Source organism: Athene cunicularia (assembly GCF_003259725.1).
Source record: "Athene cunicularia isolate RWA chromosome 9 unlocalized genomic scaffold, athCun1 chr9_part1, whole genome shotgun sequence".
NCBI classification, from domain to species: domain Eukaryota; kingdom Metazoa; phylum Chordata; class Aves; order Strigiformes; family Strigidae; genus Athene; species Athene cunicularia.
In genome coordinates, this window is record NW_020799110.1 from 6,056,797 (window position 1) to 6,073,725 (window position 16,929).

Sequence of the window (16,929 nt, forward strand, 5' to 3'; positions counted from 1 at the left end):
GCTCAGGTGTTAAAGAGAAAAATTTCTGTGACTCCAGCAAGAGCACCTGGAGGAAAGCAGCCGCTACATAGCTCTTGACAACTACAATATGGAAAAAATAATAATTTCAAAAAACTTCTCCAGGCATGGCAAAAAAGCACATGAGGGATGAAAGGAAGAAGTTTAGCAAGTTTTCTGTATATCAGCCCAGCAAGACCAGGATACAGTTTTAGATAGAATATGACATATACATATCTTAAATAAAGACTCCAGAGGAGCAACCTAAGGCAAGGCTGTCCAGAATCAAAGCAAAGACAAGCCACGATCTGTGGTATTAATGTTAACACGAGGTTAGGTGTGCTGAAGTAGGAACGTCTAAAACATGGTTAGGTTTGATCCATTCAGGAACAAACGATGGTCCCCTTGCAATGGCTGGAGGTTGTAAATACCCTCCAGCGCTTACCAGAAAAAGTTGTTCAAACAATAGCTGAACCCTGCAGTCAAATCCTTGAAACATGTTTGCTTGACCTATTTGAAGCCAATCCTCTCTATAGATAATTTAAATAAACCACAAATCCTAGTTCAACCTTCTCACGCATTAACTTGCCTTACCACACAGTTCAAGACTGGTTGGCTATGGAGCGAAGGTGTCACTGAGCCGGAGTGTAAAAACTTGCTTTTAAATAAGTTCCACAGTTAAAAACGCATTTGCATCACGGTAAGTCCAGAAAATCACTTTCTGGCTGTAAAGAAACCACTAAAGAGTCTCATTGCTGCAAACACAAGCAGATGTTTGACCACATCGGTTCTGCATCAGAAAAGCTATCGTACAGCTGTGTCATTTAAGATATTATTTCACACCACATCAATGCACCTGGAAGACTTTCATTGCCTTGTTAAGAACAGGTTACCTGTGAGCTTTAAGAATCCTCTGAGCAATTGCATCGCCGATCTTGTTCCAGACAACTTTGTCATCAGCACAGCTAATAAAAAACTGGTTCTGCAGGAAAAGCAAGCAAAGCTACTGTCAGACATTGTCAGCAAGGAACAAAAAACACATTTGCATGCTTTATTTCAGACCAAGAGCAACTAAAGACAGCTGGGTTTGTGTGCCATTTGAGATGATGCTTTTTTAATTATTATTATTATTATTAAATGATGTGTGTGTCTGTGCTTGCTTAGGGAGTTAATTATTAATCACACTCCTTAGAATGTTCACATAAAGAACGTCCTAACAAGTGGCTAAAAAAAAAAAAAAAAAAAAGGAGAACAAGCATCTCCATTCAGCCAGGGCTGAGAGTTTCTCTGACACAGGAGATTCCTGCAGCTCCAGACTGTAGAGATGCAAGACCAGGCCTGTAAGATGGAGGGTTTAGGCATGCACAGGGGATGCTGCAAAGCCACGGAGGGGACAGGAAAACTATTGCACAGGTCCTGGAAACTGCTGGCAATTTTGCAAAGATGCTCATAAACGAGAGGTCTACTTTTGTGGTCAGAAGCCTGTCAGCCCTTGGAAACAGCCCCAAAACTTCAGAGCAGATTCTGTATTAATTTCCATATGATGATCCTCCTTTTGGGTCCCTTCCAACTTGACATATTCTATGGTATGTAACTAAATTCATAAAAAATTAAGACCAAACCTCAAGAGGAAGAACTGCCCTGATGGCTGCGAGCCATGCCCGGAGCACCAGGACACTCCTGCTTTCCCTCACTGCCACTCACTTCTATATAGATGTAGTGCTTGCTGTTTTCTATCACGCTGACGTAGGCATTGTGGATGGACTCCTCGTGGTATTTAATGCCCGCGGACCAGTCAGCAGCAGAACGGATCACCTGGAAAGCAAGAGATGAACACCTTGAGCTCTCTCCCACCCACGACGGCACAGCATTGTAACTGAATTAAGAGGCAACACTCTTCCCTGGCACCGTTTGCCTATCAGGATTTCACTACGTAAGGTAATCTGTGCAACACTCACCATTTATACTACGTTTGCAACAAGGAGAAAGGATGCTCAAAAATAGTAGTAGTGTTTAATAATGTTTTGATTAAAAAATGTAAGCGCCTTGTCCCATTACTGGCTTCTCCCACCTGATTTTAGATGCGACAGAAGCATCACAGAAGTTCTGTTCCTGCTTAAGGTCTTATGATAAACTGCTTTTAAAACAACCTAAGTTTCCAAGCTTTAGGGGTGCACATCCAATCAGCGATCTCCTCTCTAACAATATTTAAAGCTGGTCTCCAGCCAAGGCAATGTGTTTTTCCCACAAACAGGTGGCACATGATTATACAGTCAGTCTGATAGTGCAGGCCATGCCTTTGTCCTGAGCACCTGAGGTCAATTTACTTCTGTCAAATTCTTGCATAAGCCATCTGATTCGTGATGATACAACTTTTAAAATTCATAGCAGTTCAGCTGCCCACAATTATTTAATCATTTTTACTGGAAATCCACATTTAAAGTAGATACTGCCATCCCCGGGGCATGTTCTTCCCCTGTGTCCTGCAGCTCTTGTGCAAGAAAGCCAAACCACTACAAGAAACAACCTTTGTTCATGCTCTCGGCCAGGCTGAGCAAGCTCCACAGCAGAGAGCTTCCCAACCCGGACAGCCAGAGATGCTGCCACATCTCCCACTCTGCTTTGAGTCAAGAAGCAACCACACTATGCCCTAAGTGACATTTTCCTAGATGGAAATGCAGTTTTTAATTAAGTGTTGGCAGGGTATGTGCTCAAGGGAAATAATTACTCATGATTAGCCTCTGTCTTTAAGCACTGTCAAGACAAAAAAACATTAAAACAATAGCCTTAAAATATCTCAATACAGCCATTTATACCAGCACTCAGGGCCAGTCACACACAGGACAAGATCCAAATTCTGAGGATCTGTGAACTCTGTGTGTCACTATGTGAAAAAACCCTGATCTCTTTCGGGGCTCAACAATTTTCCCTGGAAATCCCTCCCATGGATTTATTCGAATCCTCCTTGTTCAGCTTCTGCTTCGCTCCATGTCACTCTCCCTGTCCCTCCTGACCCTGAGCTTTGCTGTCACACTGGCACCACCATCCACCATCAAAGCAGGCTGCTGGTCACGGCATAGGTGAGGACTTTTGAGGGCTAACTACCAGTAGTATACCAATAGAGAAGGATTTGGCCCTTCAGTCCAGATGCTGCATGCCTGAACCAAACCAGTCTCTCATCTCCAGAGTACCTCTGGAGATGGCACTGAAGGGAGTTGCTCTTAAGTAGCACACAACTCCTGAGCTAATTCCTTCCCCTGGACAGAAGCAGCCCTCACCCACAGGTCACCAAAAAAGAGATCTGGCAACTCTCCTACCTGTCTGCTTGCTTGGCCAACAGGAGCGAGCGCTCTGCAGCCTGCCAGAGTGAATACTGGGGTCACAGATGCTTGATGGAGGGAGCCAGCCTGATCACAGGGGCCATCACAGACTTCACTGGTCCCAAACAGCCACCCTTTGCTTGCACAAACCTCCGCGGGGCGATGCTGTTCATGCCCATGGGGTTGTAGCCACCCATTTGGTTCGCAAAGCCAACGCGGGTGCTCCCACACAGCCCAGGCTGGGCACTGCTGAAACCCCACAGAGCACCGCGGCTGATAGAGCTCTTGAACAAAATTCCACCATTTGCATTAACAAGGACAGAAAAAAAAAAAGGTTTTCTGGGTAGAAATCACACTAATTCTTCCAAACACACATCTCAGGCTGCAGCCTGGGCAGGAGCTCAAAACCTTCTACCTTCACTGGCAGAGCCGGTGGCCACGCTGCCCCTTCTCTGCCTTTTGTCCTCCTTCAGTGGAAACCTGGGCCCACAAAGCATGTCCCTGTGGGCTGGGGACCTCCAGCAAATACAATCTGGAATTGCACTTCAGAAAGCCACAGACTGTAGCTTCCTAGTGTACAAAGTACTGATATTGAATCTTTTTTTTTTTTTTTTTGCTAGTTAACTTTGTCCATGCTCTAAAGAGCTGCTTCTCTTTCCAAGATAAGCTGCTGAGCCCTGTACTAAACAAAGTAACTTCCACACTCTCATTTACAGCAGCAATAGCTGAGGAATAAATATCCTTTTCTAAATCAGGAGCTTGACAGCACCAAAGCCTCTCACTTTGAAAAACAACTTTACTGCCAGGAGACGAGTTTATTCCAAACCAGGATGCTGCCTGATGCAACAGAGCCATCGCTCAGGACCATCCCTTTCCAGCACATCGTCCACCTGCCCTTCCCTGCCCTCCTCTTCACCACTGTGCACATCAGCCCCGCAGCTCCCTCCGCACACCAGGCTGCCCGCTGTTACAGTCCTGTCATCCCCCTGCCCTCACCCCACAACAACATGTCACGGCTCATCCTAAAAAGCTGGTTCAGTATCACCCGCAGAGCTTACATCAGGTACAACCTCAAATCCAGGTCTGGAAGGAAGAAGGGGTGTCAGAAGATGCTGGCTGGGGCAGCAGAACAGGTGTAAGGTGTTCTTGATTGGACCTCCCCAAAATGAAGTTGTTTTTAACCTGGATCACTTTGGGGGCCAGCACCGATCGTGGTGCAGCTCCGCAGTTATGGTGACAGGCAAGGAGGTGGCAGGACAAGGCCACCAACATTGGTGGCTCTGCAGCCACCAACGGCAGCATCGCATGGATGGGGCACACGCCCGGAGGAAACGGAGCTGTGGAACTCAAAGACAAATACACACCTTGAAGTTTCCTACACAGGCCTTCCCTCTTCACTGGTGTTTCATCTCACACTTCTGGACACCTCTCCTTTCCTATCAAGGTATTTAAAGTAAGCTGGTTCAAACCCAACCTATTTTCCAAGGGAAAAAAGGCCACATGCTGCCCAGCACAGCTCATACCAACCAGAGCTGGTGTCTCCATGCTCCTTCCTCTCCTCTCCCTCAAGACTCTCAATAGCAGCACTCAGTGCTGTGCCAGACTTGTCATCCCTTTAACTTCTTTAACCGATACAACAGTAATAAATTTGATGTTTGTTATGGGCTAGTGCATAAACCCTGAACAATGCAAGCTCTCATGCAGACTTCAAAGAGGTAAAGGCATTAGCCATTGCCAGAGCATTAAATTTTCATTGCATTTACATCAGAAACTGGGTATTGCCTCACCACGTCAAATCTTCTGCAGTGCTGGCTTTGGCTGATAACTGCAAACTCTGGAATGGAAATAGAGAGCTGGAAAAAAAACTGACACTGCCTTTGGCAGACAGCTATTTGACTCTTGCAAAAAAAAAAAAAAAAAAAAAAAAAAAAAAAAATCAACGCGCAATCACATTTCTATTGCGAGCAAAGCCCAAAAGTTCAAACGAAAGAGGATGAGAGACTATGTCTAACCAACCCGTGGAGCTGACAGGCTCCCTTCCTCCTTCCCTGCCCGTACCTCCACATCATTTCCCATGTATGCTGTATTCATCCTCCCTGCCCAGAGGAAAGCCCCTGTCAGTGCTGGTTCTGCTATCCCCACCCTCCCAAAACCACTTTCCTGCTCCTCTCCTCTGACAAAGGAGAGCAAAACCAGATGGTAAAATGAGGTCAAAATCTGCTGCTAACAGGTCAGTGGCTCGGGCTTGCAGCAACGTTGCAATCCTCACAGATCCTTTGTGTTTTCCCTTCCTCTGATCTGCCCACAATTGAAGACAGATTTGCAAACAAGTTCAGAAAGAAGAAAACTGGCAGCCAGACCTTCTTCAATCACCCCACAGCCAAGGACAGTCACTGGATCCTGGGTTCTACCTCGGGGCAGTAACTTCTGCCTATAAAGTCCCTACACAGCACCAAAATGGGGATAACAAGGTCTGGCTGTTGGCCAGCCAAAGGATTCAGTATCAAGAATAACAACAATATTGCTCTAGTTTTTCTGGATAAAAAAAAAAAAAATGAGTGGAAGTTTTAGTGTATCTGTATATTTCTTCACTAGATTGTACCACTGAAAGGAGACATGAGCACCTGCAACCCTCTGGTCCAAAACTAACATATTTGACAGGTAAAAGCTTGATATTCCCATGACTGCAGGAAAGGAGAAGCAATGCAGGGACAACCCAATGCACACCCCAGGAGCTCCAGAAAAAGGCAGCTGGGAGGAAGGGGGGTTCAGAGCCAGGTTGCAGGTGTCCTCCCCTCTCCCCACCTTCTGCAGCAGCCAAATCTGAGACCATCATCAGGAGCCATCAGCCTGAGCCACTCGCTGACCTACAGCAGAAACCAGAGGGATGCTCAGGGCACTTGTGTCACCCAGGGACTGATGAAAACCAGGCCAGCATCAGCATCTTGCCTCTGTGCCCAGCAAGATCATGGAGCTGATCATCCTGGAAACTGTGCTAGGGCACATGGAAAATAAGGAGGTGATTGGTGACAGACAACATGGCTGCACTAAGGGCAAATCGCATCTGACAAATCTGGTGGCCTACAACGGGGTTACAGCACTGGTGGGTAAGGGAAGAGCAACTGACCTCATCTAACTGGTCTTGTGGAAAGCATTTGACACTGTCCCACATGACATCCTTCTCTCTAAATTGGAGATACACAGATTTGACAGATGGACCCCTCAGCGGATAAGGAATTGGCTGGATGGTCACACTCAGAGTTGCGGTCAGTGGCTCCATGTCCCAGTGGAGAGCAGTGACGAGGGGCGTTCCTCGGGGGTGTGTGCTGGGGCCAGCGCTGTTCAACATCTCTGCTGGTGACATGGGCAGTGGGATCGAGGCACCCTCAGCACATTTGCCAATGACACCGAGCTGTGTGGCGTGGCTGACACGCTGGAGGGAAGGGATCCATCCTGAGAGACCTGGATGGGCTGGAGAGGGGGCCCGTGCATGAACCTCATGGAGTTCCACAAGGCCAAGGGCAGGGTCCTGCACATGGCTTGAGGCAATGCCATCCACAAATCCAGGCTGGGTGACAAGTGGATTGAGAGCAGCCTGTGGAGAAGGACTTGGGGGGGTTAGCGGATGGAAAACTGTGAGCCAGCAATGTGTGCTCACAGCCCAGAAAGCCAACCATGTCCAGGGCTGCATTGAGAGAAGTGTGGGCAGCAGGGGAGGGAGGGGATTCTCCCCCCCCCTCTGCTCTGCTGTCATTAGAGCCCCCTGCAGCGCTGTGTCCAGCTCTGGGGGCACCAACAGCAGAAGGACACGGACCTGCTGGAGTGAGTCCAGAGGAAGCCACGAAGATGATCAGGGGGCTGGAGCACCCCCTGTGAGGACAGGCTGAGAGAGTCGGGGGGTTCAGCTGGAGAAGAGAAGCTCCAGGGAGACCTTAGAGCGGCCCCCCAGGGCTGGAAGGGGCTGCGGGAAAGGGGGGAGGGACTCTTGATCAGGGGGTGTAGGGATAAGATGAGGGATAAAGGCTTTAAACTGACAGAGGGGAGATTTACATTACATATAAGGAAGAAATTCCTCCCTGTGAGGGGGGTGAGGCCCTGGCACAGGCTGCCCAGAGAAGCTGTGGCTGCCCCCTCCCTGGAAGGGTTCAAGGCCAGGTTGGACGGGGCTTTGGGCAACCTGGGCTAGTGGAAGGTGGCCCTGCCCGGGGCAGGGGGTTGGGACTGGATGGGCTTTAAGGTCCCTTCCAACCCAAACCATTCGGGGATTCTGGAGAAGACAGCCAGAATTACAGTATGCACGTGCAGAACCATGCCTCAGAGCTCAAGGAGATCATCCAGAGATAACAACCCAGCCACAAGGAGCCAAGGGACCTGCACCCAGGGGAGAGGAGTCATCCTCACTGCTTACACTGTGCTTGGTGCTGCAACACTCTTCCCCCCAAAGTCTTCCCTCATACCAGGAAGGCTGGTACATTGCAGGGCAACATATTTTAAGCCTAATATCATATTGGTTTATTTATCTGGCTATACCCTGACAGGTCTCTAAAAGCTGCAATTTGACATAAATTAGAAATGAGCAAAGTAGTTTCAAATGAATAATTTACAAGACAAACCTGTTCTCTTTTTGCTGTTTATGGCATCACTGAGAACAGCCCCTCATTTCCTGGAATGTATCAGTTATTTGCAATGCCCCAACAATGTTGTGATGAGGCTTGTTTTAAACAGCTCACCATCACTCAGCACTGGTGGTGTACGTGGCATTTAACAGTCACCAGCCTCATCCTCTTCCCACGGGACTGAAGGAAAGTTAGACTTAGACATGCTCAGTTTAATTTCTTCTTTGGGAACTGCTTCCAGTTCTGTAATCCATACAACCTAACTTTTTGCTACAGCAAACCTCATGATTTAGAAGTTGAAGTTGATTTTGGGGTTAGAGCATGCTCAGGGGATACCAGCTCCCTCAGTTCCATCGGAACAAAATTTCCCAAAAAGCTGGCATCACAGACACAGCCACAGGGAAGCGCGATAGTGCCTGAAGTGAGACAATTTCTCAACAAACTGCAAGTATTGTTTCGGAGACTGATGTGAAATGCCTGAGATCCATGCAACACGGTCCCTGTGCTGGCCATCCCTCACACCACACAGGGAGGAGCAGACAGTGCCCAGGCAACCCACAAACCCAGAAAAATACATCTTGTTACACGAAGCTTCCCCAAGCGTTGCTGTCATCTGGGTGGACCACTCCTTATGCAGAGCAAAGGCATGCATTTTTCCTGGTTTTGGTCTAATTGCTCTTATTTCATAGATCTTTCATCCACAGAGACACACAATTGTTTTGCTGCCTCAGCATAACTGTTCTGACTTTGTATTCTTCAACAAGTCCATGTCTGTGCTGGGTAACAGTAGTATTCAATAGATGCACTCAGTATAGCTAACAGGGTTTTAAAATACAGGTATCTTGGCAATTATGACTGCGAGGATGATTGTCACAAATGAGGGCTGATGTGCAGAACTGCAGAGGACCCAGAGGGCTGAATGGCTACAGAATAAAATACAGATGAAGTTCAGCGCAGAAAGCAACTGCCCAAAGACTCCACTTAATGCTAGCCTCTGCCTGACCACTACCTGTCTGAGCAAGGCATTGGGGGCCTGGTAGACTGCTCTGAGATAAATATTCAGTGGGCAACCTCAACCCATCAGGCCTTCCCAAGACATAAAAAACAACGTTAGGCATTAGAAAAGCAGCAGAAAACAAAACAGAAAATCACACAGTCATACGAAGTCATAGTGTTCCCACAACTTGAGTGCTGCACACAGCTTGGTGGTATAAATTAATGCATCTCTGCTAAAGAGTTGCATTATTTTATAGTAATTGAGGATCTGACCACCTGTGTTGTGAGTTAAGATTAAATAAGTTTTTTGTTTTGTAATTTCAAGTTCTGCAGAGGGCCTGTCAGACATCGACACTTCCTGCTGGAATGATGCAAAACAAGTTTTCTTAGGAGTAGGTGAGCAGGAGACCATCAACACTCACCTGGACTGTGGCACGAACAGCCTCGGGCACCTGATACTTCAACTCATTAGCAGTTTGCTGAGATTTTGGCAACAGGAATGGGTAGGACAGGGATCGGTATTTGGGCTTCATAATCTGCCCAGGGGAAAAAGAAAAAAAAATTCTTTAAGAGATTGCAACATAGCAGAATAACATTTAAAAAAAAAACAACGCATGCCTGCGGAGGGCATGTGGATGAGGCAGGGGCTGTATTTATTTCTGTGCCCCCAGCAGCGATGCCCACACCCCACCTTGGTGAAGTTCCAGCGCTGGATGAAGTGTCGGGCGACATCACGAGCTGCTCTGCCGTGCACCACGGAGGAGATGTCATGCCAGGGCATCCTCGGGGTGGTGTATCTGTCAATGAAGTCTATAGGACAGGAGAGCATGTTTGGCCTCCTCAGACAAAGCACATGAATGTGGAAAAGCAGGATCCCCCTCCTCAAACTGAAGCTTTTGGGACACGGCACCAAGGGTTGTGCAGATGAATTTAGACTTGTCGTGCAACTGCCCACAGTCCAAGTCTATGGACCATAACGGTATCATTGACCCTAGAACCTTTCAAAGGGAGTTCTGCTGCTTCTTCCCAGCAGCCAAACCAAAACAGCCTTGTTACCTCTGTCTCAGAAGCACAAAAAATACAGTTTGAGACTGAAAAGGTGCAGAAGGGGGTTTGGGGTATGTAATGACTTCCAGGGTGCAAAGGCACTTACCAGCAAAAGGTTTGTCAAGTTGAACCCAGTCTTTAAAGACAAAGTTGCAATAGTCTTTTCCGTGCCAGAACCTGGTTTCCCCAAGGAGTTCACCAACACCTGTCTTCAAGCTACGGATGGATCCTTTATCTGTCACAGGCAAAGAAAATAACAAAAACTCATGCTCCAAAGTCATGGCTGTCCATCGCATACCACTGGTGAGAGACTCAATGCCATGGAAAAGCATTGGTGGGACTTGACTGGCCTGGCTGGCTGAAGCTGTTTTCTCCCTCGTTTTCCTGTGGCTTTCAGAGGATACATACTCATATTTTTTCATCCTTATTTTAATATTTGTTATACAATTAGGACAGGGAATATACAGGACTCCATTATGGAAACAAAAAGCCTTGGACTAAAAAAAAAAAATAAAAAATTACCCTATAATCATTTGTCTTTCCACAGTCCTGTGACACCTAAATATTACATGTGGCAGTCCACTCCCAGCTGCGACTGACCTTAGTGGATCTCTGTACAGGAACACCACATATACTGTCTAGTTAATATATTCTACACTACTAATGAACTAATTCCAACTTCTCTGCTAAAGGGTTTATTATTTTGCCTCTATCTCAGGGTGTATCTCCTCTAACAAAAGCTAGTCTTTATTAACTAGAATGAGGTGATTAAAAAGCTCATATTCCCTCATTAAGTATTGTGGGGTTTGTTTGTTTCGTTTTTTCTTTTTTTTCCAAATAACAGTGTCATCTTTTGATACAATTTTACACATTGAACTAACGGATCCCAAATTCCAAATTGATGGTGATATAAATATTGTGGACAGGGATAGTTACAAAATATTGCAGACAGGGACATTTCCTGCTAACAGGGTCCCTTTTATGGAGCACATATTTTGGGTGCAGAGTGAACTCGTCTTCCTCTCTTCTAAGAAAACAAAAAATGTTGGCCTAGACCATAAACATGTGACTAGCATTATTTCCTGACCTTGAGAGCAGCCTTCATCTACTGTACCAAATACCAGTGCAATAATGACACAGTAACATGCCAACAGCAGAAGCCTTCTCCTCACCCAACCACATCACCAAGCAACCATAAAAACTCCTTAGGACAAAAAAAACCTTTTCAACAGTCAACAAAATACACGTCGGCAGCAACGCAACAAGACCAGTTTACACGAAGCAAGCCATGCCAGCACTGCTTAACCGAGCCGAGCTGAGCCAAGCCATGCCAAAGATGCCATGCAGCTGGTGTGCACCACGGCTGCCTTGGGAAGCTTGAGCTGCTAGTGAGAGTCCAGGTGGAGCTGGGGAATCGCTGACTCGGCATGCTCGAATGGGAATGGGTGGGACACGCCAACTGGCCCAAAGACACCTCACATACCCAGCTCCGATGACTGTACACCGACTCGTGAATGAGCATGAGGTGAGCACAGGGGAGACCACACTTCATTGCCATGGAGCAAATGCATCTTTTCTTTGTTACCTGTTACTACTTTATAACCAGTACTTTATAATTGGCAATTAATGCCTTAGAGGAAGACATTATCAAGAGGAAGATGTTGAAGGACTGCTCCTCACCCCATACCAGAACTCAAAAGCATCTTGATGAGGTATCATATTTTAAAATGGCCTTTCAACATCGGTCCCGAGGTCAGAACAGTTCAGTGATCTCAACCACCCACCCCGTCCTGATTGCTTTCATTGATTTTAATAAAGGGCAATAGAGGGGTCCTTCCAGGTCTTCATCCAAACATAGGTCTAGCAGCAGCCACTTTGCTGTTTCCTCTGTTTTCATTTGTCTTCCCACATCAGGCTTATTTTAAAACATCCAATGCAAAAGTTCCCAATTCCACTAACATGTCCCTTCCTTTACAGGAAGACAACTACTGAAATAATAATTTACCAGAATCAGAGCTCTTTTCTCAACTGTTCCCTGCTGTCATTACTGCAAATTTCTTTGGGTTTTTTATTTTTATTTTGTTGTGGTGGTGGGGTGGGTTTTATTGTTTGGTTGCTTGGTTACTTTGTGGGTTTTTTTCCCCATTTTTATTTATTTATGCTGCAGGTTTTGGCTCTTCTGCCAGGATGTCCTCAGAGTGGTGCTAAGGATGCTGGGAGAACGACAAACAGCGAAGGCTGACCCTGGCACCCAACCTAACTCTCACCATCACTACAATGCAAAAACATCAGCAGCTAAAGCCTGAAGGGGTCTGCATCTCTGCCTTCCTCCACTTACCCTCCCGAGGCTCAGCGAGCCCCTGCTTGGATTCAGTGTGGTGATGAAACATTTTCAGATGGGGTTTTAAACTCTGGATTATATTCGGTTGACTTCTAGTGGGGTTACAGTAACCTGCAGAAAGTCAAGATGCTCTGTTTATGGCAAAAATGCAAATCCACTTCTGCCACAGTGGTGCCTGATCCTGCCTGAAGACACCTTACAGGACAGGATCTCAAAGGAGACGCCAATCTGCCAAAATGACAAGTGACCAGCAGGCAAAGGACCAAATTTAAGACCCAGCTGGTTTTAAACTGAACAGATCGATTGAAGTAGCAAAGCCAGAGCTATGTCCTGAGCTGACCACCACCAAGGCAAACAATGCTCCAGCAAGGCTTCCTCTGCAGGGAGTGATGGAAACTCAGATAAGCTCCCACCATGACCAATATACAGCTCCAGGAGCTGAGGACCTCAAGAACAGACTTCAGGAAGGACTCCATGCTAGAACAAACGTCAAGACAATCCTTGTAATTTTAGCTTTGAAGCTGCTTGTAACGCAGGGAATTAAAAGCTGCATTCAAATATTCAACCGTTGAATAGTTTGTCCTCTCTAGGAAGCGGGCAAATTGGGAATATTTCCATTTAAGTGAACTGATTTAAACCTAAGTGACACTAGTCTGTGAGAGGGGACAATCACATTCAGAAACCATTTTGCTTGTTACAATACATACAAGTTGAAAAACAAAAGATTCGATTCTCCCTTACAGAACAAAAGTTTTCATCAGTATAAACAATAAGTATCATGTACGCTGTCATCTGATAGCTCATGACAATTGCTAATTAACTAAATGCAAAATCCACTTAAAACTTTTCTTGTATATCTTGCAGTGACACAGATTTACATATTAACTATGCATAATTATAATTCTGATAGTTAAGAAATTCATCAACTTTCCTTCCTTACAAAGAACACATTACCCTAGAAATTATGTGAATTGGCAACGTACATCCACCCACCCACCTCCACACATGCTTCCTATATGTTTAGTTGAAAAACATTACTTACTTGATTCACTGTCTATGCTGCTGACGCTGTCAGCGTGGTGAATGCCATGTTTATGGAGATGCTTGTAAATACTGAACCTTGAAAACTTTTTCGGTTTTCCTACTCCTTTCATTTTTGATGTGTCTGGGGCATCATCAGCATTTTTCTGGAACAAGTGGCTTTCTGGGGACAGAGCTTGAGACTGAAGGGGGATACATTCAGATGACTCTGCTGCAGACTTAAAAGACAGAGGACATTGTTGCAGGTGATGTATGGCCAGGTTTGTCTTTGATTTCAGATTATCATGCACATCAATGCTCAGAAACAACCGTGAGCCAAACACTGCTCCATGACAAAGACACACTTCGGTGGGAACCTCAAATACTTTTGAGGGAGACTCTGTACTGAGGAGGCACTCGACAGGAATCCCCAGTAATACCAGCAGTATTTGATTCCATAGATGTACTCTGGATTATTAGTCCTCTTGGAATTCTCATAAATTTAGAACTCTTTAAATTTTTGAGAGCTCCGTATGCATACAGACCCAGGTTAGCAGACAGCTCAGCAAGCAAGGCACCTGCTGAGGGCCCGAGTATCCACAATTTCAGAGCACTCAGAGTGCCTACTGTGCACTTCTAGTTAAATTTTATTAAGAATGTAGCCTCCCAGTTGTGACTGCTGCTCCAGGGAAAACCCAGCTATCTCCAAGCCCTAGCAAGGGCTGGTCAAGATCTAGCCCTAAGGAGCCATCTGATGCTCAGATACTTCCTCCTTCCCATTACTATTCCTCTTTAAACCTCCTACACCCAACCCTGTGCTTAGGACCAGACACAGCTGGTCCATCCCCACTGCAAACCTGATGCGCAGGTGTTGAACGCGGCCACCAGCTGGAGCAAGCTCACTTACCACCAGGTTGGTCACAGACTTTGTTGCTGCCATTCGTTTCACACTGCCCACGTCGGTCAGGCGGTGCTCGTCATCGTCCCACCTGCCATACGCCAGGTCAATGCCACCCACAAATGCCACACACTGGTCAACAATGACAAGCTTCTCGTGGTGGGCCCAGAGGTACACGGAGGAGGACACGTGGTCTGGGTGTCTCATCACCTGGGGAGAAAACCAGGACTCGAGGTCAGTGTCGCTGCCCAATTTACAACCCTCCAGCCAGAAAGCTGCCCAGATTTTTTTTTTTTTTTTTGTCTGCTTGGGATGATGGGGAAACACTGGAGTTTTTAGAAGATGCCTTCACACAGATTGCTGTAATTACTGAAGCTACACTACTCCTCCCGCGTTGGGCTGAGCCTTACTGGCAGGCAGGTGCTTCCCCACAACACAGGTATTCCCAAGCAGCAACGGTTACTGATGTTGGGATAGGTCACCCTTACAGCAACAGTGCTCATAAGAGGACCATAGTCAAGGAAACCATTTCAATGAATAAAATCATGCTTTCAGTAGAGCTATAATAGCTGAGCTTTCAAACACAGAGCCTGCTCTAAAAGAAAACAACATATTGGTGATCTGACTCACTTCTTTGATTGTTGCCACTACATAAGTGAAATGAGAAGTTGGCTGTTTTTTTTCCCCATTTAAAATCAGCAAGTTGTTTTGACATTTGTTTATGAGGTTCTTTTTGATGCTTATGGTAAAGTAATACCTATATCTAAGAATACAGTATATAGTTTTATTTTTTAATTTTAGAGGAGAGCCATTGGACCAGCTTCCTAGGGAAAAAGCCACAGAGTTTCACTGGGCTGCTCCCCAAACCTGTTACACAGCTAGTACAGATCTTCCAGTTACACCTTCCAGTCTTGCTGCAAAGATGATGGTGAATGGATGCTTCCCTTCACCGTGACAACTGACCAAGTGACAATAAACCTATTATTCTAGCAGTTTGTTAGTCACCCTCATGCATAACATATATTTTAATGAGCAATAAGATACATGTCTCTAATTTCAAGAGACCGGGTCTAGCCTTCTCTGCTGGTTTGTGTGCCACAACCCATTTTCTGCTTGGTGGCAGATCAGCAGCAAAGCAGCACAGGACAGTGCGATGCTGTTCATTCACGATGGGAATGTAAACACCCAGTGTTGACTCTCATCGTTTATATATGAACAGAAATGCTCAAAATGAGACAACATTTTCAAATTATAATTTTCCATTTGATATAACCCCATTAACTTGTCACATGAAATACGTTTCTTGTGAATCAGACGAACAGTTGGCTTTGGCAAGTCTAAATTAAGCAATCTTATATTCAGTTATAACCTAAAGAAATTAATCTGCCAGATGTGGTAATCACTGTATAAGTGATTATCAGACTATTCCCACTGCAACGGTCGGAATCGCTGTTCTTCTAGTTCACACCTAAATACACTGAGGTTCAGCACTAGCTATCAAAAAACAAATGAATGCAAATGTCCTTCATACGACTACCTGATGCACAATTACCTTAATGTTTGGATGGAGGTGCATGAGTGTCCGCTTGCTGTATTCACTGTTGATCCCTAGGGCAAGCTCCACCTCCTTGTACAGCATAACAAAAATTCTCACTCCTTGTTGCTGTCAGAAATAAAAGACACATGGTATGTGGGTATGTCAATGTATGCAGTCCATTTCCAGAGCGAGGAAAAGCTACAAGGCAGTCAGTACGTTGTGCCTGCAGACAGAAATGGAGGCTGAGGTTACTTGTTCTTGGTGTCATGCTTCGAGATCCACCACGGAGACCCCACAGCGTGCAAGGGCCCCAATGCTCAGGAAAGCTCTTCAGCTTCCAGAGGAGGGCTCGGTACCTGCATGTGTGTGTGAAGAACCGAGCTACACCAAAGCCCATCAACACGTCGTTCTTACAGCAGCCCCTTCTAAACATCCTTCGAGGTAAGATTTTGCAAACGTGATTCACTCCACGTATAATCATGTTGCACACATCCACTGAAAATCCGTTTTCTGCTGCTTCATTGCTGCCCTGAGGTTTGCCCCCAGTTAAAAGCTTCTGCAGGACAATGATAGCAGGCATACGGTCATCCCTCTCCTAAAGGGGATGCAGCCAACTCCACACCAGCAAACAAGCAAGCTCTTTCTGCTGGTAGAGCTAAACAAGCTCCTGGAATACACTGAGCAGTGCTCAAAGGAGGGTGCTTTTTGTGACCAGGATGGTATCCACAGGAGGGTTTCTAAGGACACTTCTTAAAGTACTTTCAAAACTGCCAAGTACTTCCCAAACCTTGGCAGATGCTGGTCACACACTGGGACACCTTCAGTTGCCATAAATCAGCATGGTTTAAAATCCTGCCGTGGAGTTTGCCAGCTTAAACTTGTGACCTAAAGTTTCCACAGCCTTTTAAGTTCCTATTCCCATAAAGATGCTACTGAGTGCTGAGGCAGTCTGCGAACCGGGGGTGATGATCTGCTCTCTGCTCAGCCAGAGAAGCCCAAGGCAGCGCTGTACATACATGAAAAACAGCCCTACCCCTGTACCTTGCGACTGCCCTGTGGAGTCAAGGCAATGTTGCAAGTGAAAGAGCAGGCAAGTATTTCCAGGAACTAACCTTAAAACACTCCTCACTTTTACAAGGTCCTTATTGCCATAGGAA

General features: G+C 46.0%; 1 protein-coding gene across 2 annotated transcripts in view; it reads right to left on the reverse strand.

Annotated features, from left to right (window-relative positions):
• Window positions 1-16,929, reverse strand: part of PLD1 (phospholipase D1) — a 77,806-nt gene that overhangs the window by 13,716 nt on the left and 47,161 nt on the right. Inside the window, exons 13-21 of one of the 2 annotated variants that reach the window (XM_026854840.1) lie at window positions 15,788-15,898; window positions 14,245-14,445; window positions 13,360-13,576; window positions 12,315-12,428; window positions 10,083-10,211; window positions 9,621-9,739; window positions 9,352-9,465; window positions 1,702-1,812; window positions 891-979 (exon numbers count right to left, since the gene is read on the reverse strand). In XM_026854840.1, coding sequence (XP_026710641.1) covers window positions 891-979; window positions 1,702-1,812; window positions 9,352-9,465; window positions 9,621-9,739; window positions 10,083-10,211; window positions 12,315-12,428; window positions 13,360-13,576; window positions 14,245-14,445; window positions 15,788-15,898 — 1,205 coding nt within the window. The remainder of the gene's footprint in view (window positions 1-890; window positions 980-1,701; window positions 1,813-9,351; window positions 9,466-9,620; window positions 9,740-10,082; window positions 10,212-12,314; window positions 12,429-13,359; window positions 13,577-14,244; window positions 14,446-15,787; window positions 15,899-16,929) is intronic. The other variant, XM_026854841.1, reaches the window with a different exon arrangement.